Source organism: Lathyrus oleraceus, chromosome 6 (assembly GCF_024323335.1).
Source record: "Lathyrus oleraceus cultivar Zhongwan6 chromosome 6, CAAS_Psat_ZW6_1.0, whole genome shotgun sequence".
NCBI classification, from domain to species: domain Eukaryota; kingdom Viridiplantae; phylum Streptophyta; class Magnoliopsida; order Fabales; family Fabaceae; genus Lathyrus; species Lathyrus oleraceus.
Genome location: NC_066584.1, coordinates 39,309,699 through 39,321,376, shown reverse-complemented (window position 1 = coordinate 39,321,376; position 11,678 = coordinate 39,309,699). Strand labels below are relative to the sequence as shown.

Sequence of the window (11,678 nt, the reverse complement as noted above, 5' to 3'; positions counted from 1 at the left end):
ATCACTTGGACGTGATAGTAATCCAATTTGTTATCTCCATGGTTGACGTGTTCGTTTCAATTTCCAATTATATCTCTGTAACTTTCGAGGCTTCTTTAGAGACCTCGGGATTCTGCTATCGAGGATGCAGAGAGACATCGTGTTCTTCTTCAGCTCTAGAGTCAGAGCGTCTGCGTCATATCTTGCTCTTCTTCAAGAATTATATGTCGGTGACTGATGAGGGTGGAAAAGCTAAAAAAGGATGTGATTATCGCTCCTTCCTTCAAAATCGAGCGGGGAAGTTATATGTCCTCAATGTCAATCGTAAGCATGTAACCTCAGGATTCCTCTTTGTGGCGCAGTTGTGTCAATGGGGTTTAGCTCTGGTGTAATGGACTGATTGCCTCAGGAGGCTACTTCATATACTGCATTGTCTCTTGGTGTACCAGCTTGTAGACTCTATTTAGTAAGTCAGTGGCTCCTTGAACTCTGAGATTCGTCTACAACAATTGAAGGCTTGGGAGAATTGCTTGTCTAGGTACAACAGGAACTTGATGAGGTAAGTTTTATGGTTCTCCCTGATGAGGCTATGTTCACTACGGTGAAACGATGCTTTCCGATACGACGGAGCGACACTGACTTGCAAGATCAACACTCCAACGCTCACCTCAATAAAAGAATAAGAAGGAAACTTTTTTTTTCAAATTCATCTGCATAAAATAAATACCGATAGATTACCACAACAAGATTCTCACGTTGCAGTGGAAGTTAACGCTATATTCTTGCTATATATGAATTACCTCTTTACCAATTAAATAACTTCTATTAGATCATATAAATTAGATATTATAATCAAAATATAATCTTTAGAATATCATAATAATAGTCCTAATTGTGAAGGAAAAATTTGAACTTCAAATTTGGTATACAACCATCATACATTGTTATACAAACCTAGCTACAAAATTCAGATCAAATGGACTTCACGATCTCCAAATGTGCAAATGAGCCAAAATGGAAAGTTCAGGGAAACAAAAGTGTAGGTAATTTTGAGGATACAACTACTTATGAATGTTCATAATCACATCTTAAGAAGGAAATAAAGTTGGGTTAATATAGAACAGATGTACGAATAGAGGGAGATGATTTCATGTCTTCAACAATTAGATTTAAGAGATCCTCTGTTATATCACCTGGCTTGCCTACAATGAATGAAAAACCAAATCAATAAGCTTAAAGATCATTCGATCTGCTAATAGTTAGAATATGACAGGTTCATACTCAACTTTTAAACTAAGGAATTTAATCGATTTGAAGAAAACTAAAAGATGAATAATGCTCATAGTAATTAGTCCAAAATCACATGAATATTCATTGTATATTCATTGTAGAAAGAAGAGAAATTGCGTACCATCTCCAAAAATCTTCTCATCCCACTGCACTACAGGGCAAACTAGAACTCCGCTACCAAGAAGCATCATTTCATCTGCTTTCTTCCCTTCTTCGACGGTCACATTTTTCTTTCTTATCCCCCGAAGCTTACCCTTCTCGATCAAACGCTCAGCGAGGGTTAAAACTCTCTTAGCTGTACACCCACTTAGAATTTTGTCAAAGTGAGGCATTATAAGTTCCTTCTCTTTAGTGACAAAAGCCACATTCATATTAGGCCCTTCAGCAACAAAACCTTCATCGTCAAGCCAAATCCCTGCAAAAGCACCAGCTTCCTCTGCCTCCATCTTTGAAAGCACATTTGGAAGGTAATTCACACTCTTAGTGATTGCAAACTTGGGATGTTTTATTGGAATAGATGAAGTAATGACTTTAACTCCCCTGGACTTAACTGCGCCCGCTGCCGGTGACATGTCCTGTATTACAATTGCATAAAGCACTGACTGGTGGCAGCCAGAGGGAGAGAGGTTAAAATCACCAGGTCCTGCTGATAACCAATATCTTAGTGATCCATTTCGACATTTGGAAGCGCTCACAGTTTGTATAAGAATTCTTCTAATACTTTCACGATCAAACGGGAGATCTATTTTCGATCTTGATGCTGAATTTAAAAAGCGATCAAGATGTTGATCTAACTCATACAGATACCTGTAAAGCATAAAATATATCAGCTGACACCTTTAGTTTTCAAAGTATAAAACACAATGTTGGGAAAAAAAATAAGACAATTACTATAGTACCTAATTGACAATAATACTTCACAACCTTATTTATATATAGTTATTTTATCCTAAAGGGTGCACAAAGGAGAGTGAACGTTTTTACTTTTTATTAGCTTGAAAAAGCAAAGTGCTTATGCAAATGTCATTCTTCATCTGTTTTTGTTTCCTTCACATTATTTGAGCCTACTAAAGGCACATATAGAAGGTAAGAATTATTATAAATTTTGAAGATCTTGGTTTTAATTTCAAAATACTATCATAGTGAAGTTATCATGTTCAATCTATATAAAAAAAACTAGTTTTATGTTTGAGGTGGAAGTCACTAACCCGTCCATTATTGCTGCAGTATCAAAGACACCATGTCCCCTATGGACCATGTGGTCATCCATAGGAATAATCATAACTGCTGGATCAGTTGTTATCCCACCAAAAATACTAGAATACATGGCAAGATATTGCTGCTTTCCTTTTATATTTTCTCTGAATGCTTTCATCCTTTCATAGGCCTTATGCAAGCAAATGAGGGAGTAAAAACATGCATTATTAGTAACACCAGTGTCACATACTTCAAATAATTACTTCAATTCTACTGATTAGCCCTCACTTTTGTTTAAAAAATGATTATTTTCTTTAAACATGAATGTCTACGATTTTCATGAAAAGTATAGTAATAATAAGAGTAGATCCTATATCATACAAACTAATCAAGTTCCTCACCCACTAATTCAAAGTGTTTTGGATCCTCTGCAGGTTGGTCCAACCAAGTATTGGCCACAAGATTAATCTAACTGCTCGATCGAACCAAATGCCGATCGTTGGATTAATCTCTGTGTTAAAATAATTTAAATTAGATTCGATTGAACTAAATTAGATCCAAGCCACTAATTCAGTGTTTATATATTGAGGTTTTAATCTGCAAAGTAAAGTGTCATAAAATAGTCATTTGACCAATCAAAATGATTTATCAAACAAAGAGAAATTTGAATAATTCTCTAAAGGGAATCCAAAAATTATACTTGATAATTTCTCAACTCAAATGAAGAGAAATTAACATTATTCTCTAAAGAGAATTCAACAAAATATTCAGAAAATTCAACGAGTAGAAAGAAAATGGGAGAAGTTAGCGCTTCGACAATTCAAAAGACGCAGAGTTATGAGAGTGAAGGAGGAAAAATTCAAAATAAATTTTTGGTGTGTTTTTGAAATGAAACAAGGAATTTCCTTATATAATAAAATAAGGAAGGAAATATATTTCACCTAAGCAATGTGGGACTAAGAAATTTTTTTCAACTAACACGTGTGGATTTGACTTAAGGAACTTTTTCAAATTCATCTCCCTATATTTGAATATTGACATAATGTTCCAACAATCCCCCACTTGAATTTAAAAAAGTGTTTCAGAAGTAAAGTAAAATGTTTTTAAGATTGTACATAAACAAAGGTGTCTACGAATTGAATCTTCGCGTAGTAAGTAGGATTATGATTCAACAAAAGTGACACATATGTCTCGAACTCTATCAGAGACATCAAACCTGCACACAATCTTTTCATAAGGTGTATTCTAATGGTCTGTGCTTGAATGGCTCTGCACGTATATCCCGATTTAGTGAAGGCTTTAGGAATTATGCCTCGAAATTCCTTTGGAACCGATCTAAGTTCAACAATCACATAGGTGAGTTTATCAAGAGTACTCATGTAGCCTAAATACTCCCTCATATAGAGTATAGATCTCATTAAGAGTTTATATCATCTCATCCTCTTATTGCTTTAGGATTCATGCTTTACTTATTTATACTCGCATGGTCATCTCATATTACTCACAACTTGTTATTATCCATTGAACCTATTTCTTGGGATCTTCAGTCATTTAGGTCGACTTACCATCATGAGCAACTCATTTCTCTATAGGCATTAGTCTCATCCTCTTTGATGTATTATGGACTTTCTCTCTAGCTAATCCTTTCGTCAAAGAATCTGCTAAATTTATATCAGTGTGTACATGATCCACTCTTATAGCTCCTTTAGAGATAAAATATCTGACAGTGTTGTGATTCTTCTTATTTGACATCTTTTACCATTATAATAACGGTTCTCAATTTTTGCAATAGCTGAGGTACTATCACAGTGGATCAACATAACTGACATAGGCTTTTTCACAAAGGGATCTCAGCTAGCAAGCATCTTAACCAACTTGCTTCTTCACTAGCAATAGCTAATGCTATCATCTCAGACTCCATCATGGACTGAGTTAGGATAGTTTGTTTCTTTAATTTCCAAGATACAGTTCCTCTAATTATATTGAATATACAGTCACTAGTTATTTTGGAATCATCTGATAAGGTATTCCAATCTGCATCAATGTATCCTTCAAATACAACAGGAAATCTTTGATAATGCAAACTGAGATTCACAGTTTTTTAAAATACCGCATGACTCGCTCAATAGCTTGCCAATGCTTGTTACTCGATCTACTAGTAAACAAGCAGAACAATCCTACGAGATATGCAATGTTGGGTCTAGTATAATCAGTGGCATACCTAAGACTGTCAATGATGCTCGCATATTCTGTCTATCTGGCACTTTCACCAGTGTTCTTAAATAATTTCACACATGGATCATATGATGTGCTCGTAGGTTTACAGTCAAAGTGATTATATTTCTTTAAGATCTTTTCCACATAGTGTGATTGATCCAAAGAAATTGCTTATTCGGATCTCGTGATCTTGATACCAAGAATCACGTTCACTTCTCCGAGGTTTTTCATATCAAATTTGTTGCACAATAATGATTTCACATCATTTACAGCCTGAATGTTTGATTCAAATATGAGTAAATCGTCTACATATAGATATATGATAGTGCAAATGCGATTCTCAGATTTGTAATAAATGCATTTGTCACTTTCACTCACTTTGTACCCAGTCGATATCATTAAATTATCAAACTTCTCATGTCATTGCGTTGGACTTTGTTTTAGACCATACATAGACTTATCTAACTTACAGACCTTGTTTTCTTACCCATGAATTACAAAACCTTCCCAGTTGGTCCATATAGATTTCTTCTTCTAAGTCACCATTTAAAAAAGTTGTTGTAACATCCATTTGGTGTATTATTAAGTTATAAATAGCATCCATTAAAATAAATACCCTAATGGATGTAAATTCAAGTGTCTGGAGAAAAAGTATTGAAATCTATATTTTCTCTTTGCCTAAAACCTTTGGCTACAACGCGAGCCTTGTACTTATCAATTCTTCCATCAGGTTTTAGTTTCTTTTTCAAAACACGTTTACAAACAATTGGTTTACAACTATGAGGCAAGTATACTAAGTGCAAGGTCATGTTAGATTCCAGAGAATCTATCTTATCATAAATAGCTTTTTGCCACAAATCTGCATCCAGAGATGACAAGGTTTCTTAAAGATTTATTGGATCTTCTTCTACATTATAAGCCACTTAATCGGGCTCATAGTCTTTAGCAACTCTTACTCTTTTACTTCTTTGAAGTTTTATTTCTACTTCGTTGTTACTTTCTATGCTTCTTATCACAAGATTGTGATTCGATTTAGTGCCCCCACTATTTCTCGATTTGAAAGGAAATTTGTCTTCATAAAATTCAACATCATTCGATTCTATGATCATTTTAGCATTTAGGTCATAACACCTATATGCTTTACCATTTGCTGCATACCCAATGAATAAACTTTCATAGTCTCTATTAACGAGTTTGACTCGCTTCGGATCCAAAATTCTGACATAAACCAGGCAGTCCCAAGTTCGTAAATAAGACAAGGTTGGTTGCTTTTTCTTTAATATCTCATAAGGAGAGATCTTACTTTTTGACGTGAGAACTTTATTCAGGACATAGCAAACAATCAACAAAATGTCTCCCTACGAGTGAGATGCAACACCATAATTCAACGTAATAGCAATAATTAGTTCAGTAAGAGTTATATTCTTTCTATCTGCTTTACCATTCATTTCAGGAGAATATGGTGCAGCCATTTCATGTACAGTTCATTGTTGTTTATAAAATTCATTAAATAAACTGAAATAATATTCAGTTTCCCTATCACTACGAATTCTCTTAATCTTGTTACTAAGTTCAATTTCAATTTCATTTGCAAAAGTCTTAAACATAGCAGTTTCACAAAAATGCCACTTTTAGTGATTGTGTACAAATCTACCCCAATAGACTGACTAAACCATGCCTTATTCAGAAGAAAACCAGAAACAAGACTCTTTATAATCTCTAAAGTGTACATGACATCCTTCAAGATTACAGATTTTTCAGAGGTGGACTCTGTTCCACTTCTTCAATACCGACAACATTAGTGGTGTGGGCAACTTCCAACAACACTTTCTTATTCGTGTATGTTTTAAACATTGCACGAACATAACAGACGTGATGAGAGGAGCCAATGTTCAAACCACCAACTATTAGAATCACCAATCACGTTGATTTCGGTGATCAAAGCAATAAATTACTCATCAGTCAGGTTAACATGTGCATTAGGGGTAGCATGAGGTTCAAGCATGAGCTTACATTTTTTAATCATATGACCTAGTTTTCCACAATTGAATTAAGAGAAAACATCAGTGTCATTTCGTTATGGTGGTGGTTGTTGCCTATCAAATGGAGTAATTGGGGCTCTTGAAGGGTTCTCATTCTTAATTCAGTTCACAATATTGCGGTTCTGATTCTTTAATTATTTTTCAAATGGCTTCAGAACTACACCGAATTTATTTTTGTTGTTTGAAACAACCAAAACTTTTTCTCTTTGATCATATTTCTAAGATTCTTCTTCAGGAAAATAATTAGACTCTCAATTAAAAATTCTTTTATTTTGCAGCAAAGCATAATTTTAAAAATTTCAAACTATGGGGCAATTTGTCACTAATAAAGAAATTTTAAAATGGTTCATTTAAACACATACCTTTTGAGATGATCTCATAATCAATCTTTTGAAGTTCGCGACATTGAGTCTCCACGGATCTTTCATCTATACCGTTTGATACTTGAGATAGCGACTACCTGCATACTCATTTGTTTAAGCATCCCAAACCTATTTTGCAGTATCGCAACTACTGTAATAATCACAGATCATCTGCGAGTCCATTCAGAATATGATTTTGTAATCATTCTCTTTTCATAAAGTGATTTCTTTTCTGAGCTGTAAATGTTCATTTTATTATATGCAGCATATTCAACTTCAATACTATTAAGTGTTCCATCTAAATCCACACTTTTTTTACCGTTAATTTCTTCCGTAGTCATGGCAGTTCGAAATGTCTTAAAATTGTTGTTTCACAGTCGCGTACTAGGTCGCTCTCTTTAAAACGTTTCACAGCACTATTCGAAATTATGCAAAGCAGTCAAACGACTGTGCCGCCTCCAGGATAAAACATCTCAGTTCTATATTGTACGATTACTACTTGCACGATAGATAATCGATCTAGAAATACACCATCTGATGGTACAACGACCATTAGAATATGGTATAAATACCACCCGTAGTATATGGTATAACGATCAATCGTAATAATCTCTCAAACCACGAGAGATTCCAATAATTCTCCAAAGAGAATTCAATAATGGTCATTTGACCACTCAAAATGATTTCTCAAACAAAGAGAAATTCGAATAATTCTCTAAAGAGAATCCAAAAATTATACTTGATCATTTCTCAACTCAAATAAGAAGAAATTAACTTTATTCTCTAAAGAGAATTCAAGAAAATAATCAAAAAATTCAACGAGTAAGAAGAAATGGGAAGAAGTTGACGTTTCAATAATTTAAAAGAATCAGAATTATGAGAGTGAGAAAAGAAAAATTCAAAATAATTTTTTTTGTGTATTTTGGAATGAAATACAAAAGAATTTTCTTATATAATAAACTAAAGAAAATATATCTTACATAAATAATATGGGACTTAGAAATTTTTTCAACTAACGCACAACATGGAACTTAACTTAAAAAAAAAAAAAAAAATTCATTTCCCTATATTTAAATATTGATATAAACAATCTCTTTAGTTCTTGATTTTCAGATCCTCATCTTTAATAATATCCGTTGATTTCAATGCTTCTTGTTCTTTTTCGGGGGGCTACTCCTCCTTTACAAGATTCTGCTTCGGAATCTTGGAGATAAAATCCAAATTCTGGTTTGAATTTTATGATGAAAACCTTGTCAAAAGTAAAGAACTCGGATTTGATTTTCCTCCAAAGTCCAAACCACTATTGGCTAGTCATGTTAGCCAATCTTTCTCACTAGAAAAAAAAATTAATTGTATTCTCCAAACTAGTGTCATTTTTTCATCATTTAATTTTCTGAAATTTTGTTTCATGAGGATAAAATTTGAATTAATTGAAGAATATTTTGATGATAGCAATATCATTAAATAAGGTGAAATTAGTTAGAATCTACTTCTATTTTAGACCAGCAATCATAATTTTTTTAGCTTATGATTGAATTAGAAAGTGTTTGCGAAAAGTCCTGGACGAAAATTCATGAAACTACTAGTAGCTAGCAAAAAATGAATGGAAATAAACTATGAAAGTATGAAGAAATGTTATACAGTGTGAGTACCTGGGAGGAAGATAAAAGAGGAACAGCATCAAACACTTGAGTTTTCGAATCTACAATGTGAAATCATAAATTTCATTTTGAGAATGAATTAATCATGATTAGCATAATAATAATAATAATAATAATGATAATTAAGATAATAACAAACCAAGTAAGGTTCTAGACGGATGAGAATCTGAGAGAGCAGTGGTTTTTACGACGGCGAAATTGAGGCGATGTTGTTGTTGTTGTTGAGGATAGGGAAGACGGTGATGATGATGAAGGAAATCAGTAGATAATGATGAATTGAGTGGTTGTGGAAGAAAGCGGAGAAACGCCATGTTCACGGTGGTGATGCTGCAGATCTATACTCGGAGAAGATGATGTTTGTTGATTGTTATATTCTTTGAAAATGACTGATTAACTGAATTAATAAATGAACCCTTCTATGATTAGAGATACTGAAAATGGAAATAAAATATAGTCGAAAGATGGGTAGATAACAATGATAAGATTAATAATGAGAAATTATATGCAAACACGGAGGTAGAGACAAATACATGACACCGCATTTGATTTGTTAAAGGACACTTGTGTAATTTCCGTGTGTAAGGGCAGCCATGTGATTTTCATTATATATTTTAAAATTACATCATCATCCAATAATCATCATTCACCTTATTTTAAAATTACACCGCATTGCATGCATAACAGTTATTCTCAGAATGATTATTGGACTGTAAAATTATTTTACTTTGATATATCTCTTATTTTCTTATATTAATATGTAGAGTAATGTTATAAATCCCTAGTTTAAAATTGTCTTATTTAAACAAAAGTTAAATGATTGTTTCAAAATAATTTAACTTGAATTTTTCTTTAAAATAACCTATTTTTCTTTAAAATAACCTATTTTTTCGATTAAAATTCTAAAATAATTATTTTTTCAAAACATTTACCGAAATAACCATCTTTCATGAAACATGTGTCAGTTGGACTGACGCATCTATTTTGTCAATGAACATAGGCGCTCATACCCTTGGCGCATGCATGCAATGCAATCAATGCAATTGGCGCATACTTATTATATACCATGTGTATGCGCCATTGCATGTGGCGCATGCCGTATATAATTTTTTTTTAAAGTTATATTTTATATTTATAAATAAATAAAATAAATAGGTAAATGAAAAAATAATTATTAATATTATGATATAAGGTTAAAATACATAACAGTTGACAAGAAAATCAATGATCCGCCCGATTGAAACACCTCATGTTCCACATCCTGGTGCGTTAGTCTGTCTTCGAGGTCTCCCACGATTTCTCTAACGTGTTTTTTGTCTTTGAGTGCTGACATGATGCAACGGTGGCTGGTGTGAAGGTCCAATGGTATTTGACAGATTTGTCATCATTTATCCCCAATATCTAAGGGGTATCGCCAATGGCGCTACCGTAATTAAGTTTAGTGTTCATGTTGTCGTAGTTGGGTCGTTGTGGTTGGGTGGTTTGTGGATGGTATGGTTGTCCGAACTGGGACATTGAATCGTTTTGGAAACGAAACAATGGTTCATGTGGTGTATTAAAGTCAAACAATGGTTTGGTGTTCATAAGTGGGAGGCTATTATTGCATGAGGTTGAATCGTATGAATCATCCGGGATATAGACAGATGTGGTGGTTGCGTATGGTTTTTGGTGGTTAGAATTTGGTTCCTGGTTTTGAGTTTGGGTGTGTGGCATGAATTGGTTATGAGGTTGGGTGTTTGGTGGTTTGATGTATATGGTAGGGTGATGGTGTGAGGTTGGTCGTTGGGTTTGGGTGGGTTGACATTGTTCTTGGGCGTTTGATGACGAAGCCCGTTGGCATGGATCAATCAAATATCTTGGCTCAGACACAAACGGTGGCGTTGTAACCGACCTAAACCATGTCATATAACGTTTAGTTGGTCTAGCCCCATGTATGATTGGTTTGTTTAAGATGTGTTATCGTCGATTCCTACAATGATGACACATCTCTTTTGCGAAGTCTCTCCAATCGGAATAATCCCATTGACCATCGACTTTTTGTTGATGACAATCTCCCAAACACGTCGGAAATTCTGGAATTTGTTGTTGCATGTCGAACTGCAATTTTACACGGTCACTCTGGTGCATCTCCACAGTAGTGAACCGGATGATTGGTATTTTTGTTGTCCAAACTGCAGCAGCATCATGGTTAACCTGATGATCAAGACCCAGATACGGCCTCCAGATAAATTGTATAAGAATTTGGCATGATTAGAGAATATGTAATTGGATAATTTTTAAAATCAAAAGTAGAGTTGTTTAGTAATAATACATCGTCTGGTCCAATGTGGTCTAAAAGATTGCGATAGACTACTACAGCGTGTTTGGGACACCTGTTATAGTTCATCCCCTTAACTGACCACCTAGATCGAAAAAACTGAAAATATATTAGTTACAGTTAGTTGTAATATAAAGTCTAACAAATTAAAAGATTTAAGATAAACTTACTTTGTTGCATAGGGGAATATGAATGGGTTCTAGTTGACCAGGCGAGTGACGGCATTCTTGACCAACCTAATGCTTGTAGCAAATAGGTGCAAGAATAAAACGTACAAGTATTTTTTTGACATTTTTACACAATGAACTATATATATGAGACAGCTGAACCCCAACTATATGTGCCTACTTTATTTATGTTTCGTAACAACGAAAAATACATAATATTTACCATATTACCAGTACTTTCAGGAAATAAAAAATTACCAAATAGAATCATAATATAACATCGAGTTTTAATTATATTTTCATACTCAGTAGATTCTTAGTTTAATGTTATACTTGAATAATACTGTTTAAGATATTTTAAATTAATACCTTGACCCCTAGGTTGACCCGAAGTTTGTCCAGTAGTTGTGTCTTCACACAAAGGGGCACCCAACAATTCCTCGCATATA

General features: G+C 33.9%; 1 protein-coding gene across 2 annotated transcripts; it reads right to left on the bottom strand.

Annotated features, from left to right (window-relative positions):
• Window positions 1-871: 871 nt before the first annotated feature.
• Window positions 872-9,324, bottom strand: LOC127098605 (D-amino-acid transaminase, chloroplastic). Of its 2 annotated transcripts, XM_051037240.1 has the most exons (6): window positions 8,888-9,058; window positions 8,740-8,789; window positions 7,088-7,185; window positions 2,478-2,656; window positions 1,391-2,076; window positions 872-1,181 (listed from the first exon to the last, which is right to left on the bottom strand). In XM_051037240.1, the coding sequence occupies exons 3-6, from the start codon at window positions 7,151-7,153 to the stop codon at window positions 1,090-1,092; spliced, it is 1,023 nt and encodes a 340-aa protein (XP_050893197.1). In that variant the 5' UTR covers window positions 7,154-7,185; window positions 8,740-8,789; window positions 8,888-9,058; the 3' UTR covers window positions 872-1,089. The 2 variants fall into 2 exon arrangements, with proteins under 2 accessions (XP_050893197.1, XP_050893196.1); XM_051037239.1 differs by lacking the exon at window positions 7,088-7,185 and having other exon boundaries at window positions 8,888-9,324.
• Between the last annotated feature and the right edge of the window lie 2,354 nt (window positions 9,325-11,678).

Bases quoted from the DNA above. Each gene is read 5' to 3' on its own strand.
- LOC127098605 (XM_051037239.1), bottom strand. From the start codon at position 9,059: ATGGCGTTTCTCCGCTTTCTTCCACAACCACTCAATTCATCATTATCT. The intron at 8,790-8,887 runs GTTTGTTATTAT...TTCACATTGTAG, and splicing joins TCCGTCTAGAACCTTACTTG to ATTCGAAAACTCAAGTGTTT. The intron at 2,657-8,739 runs GTACTCACACTG...TGCTTGCATAAG, and splicing joins CTCTTTTATCTTCCTCCCAG to GCCTATGAAAGGATGAAAGC.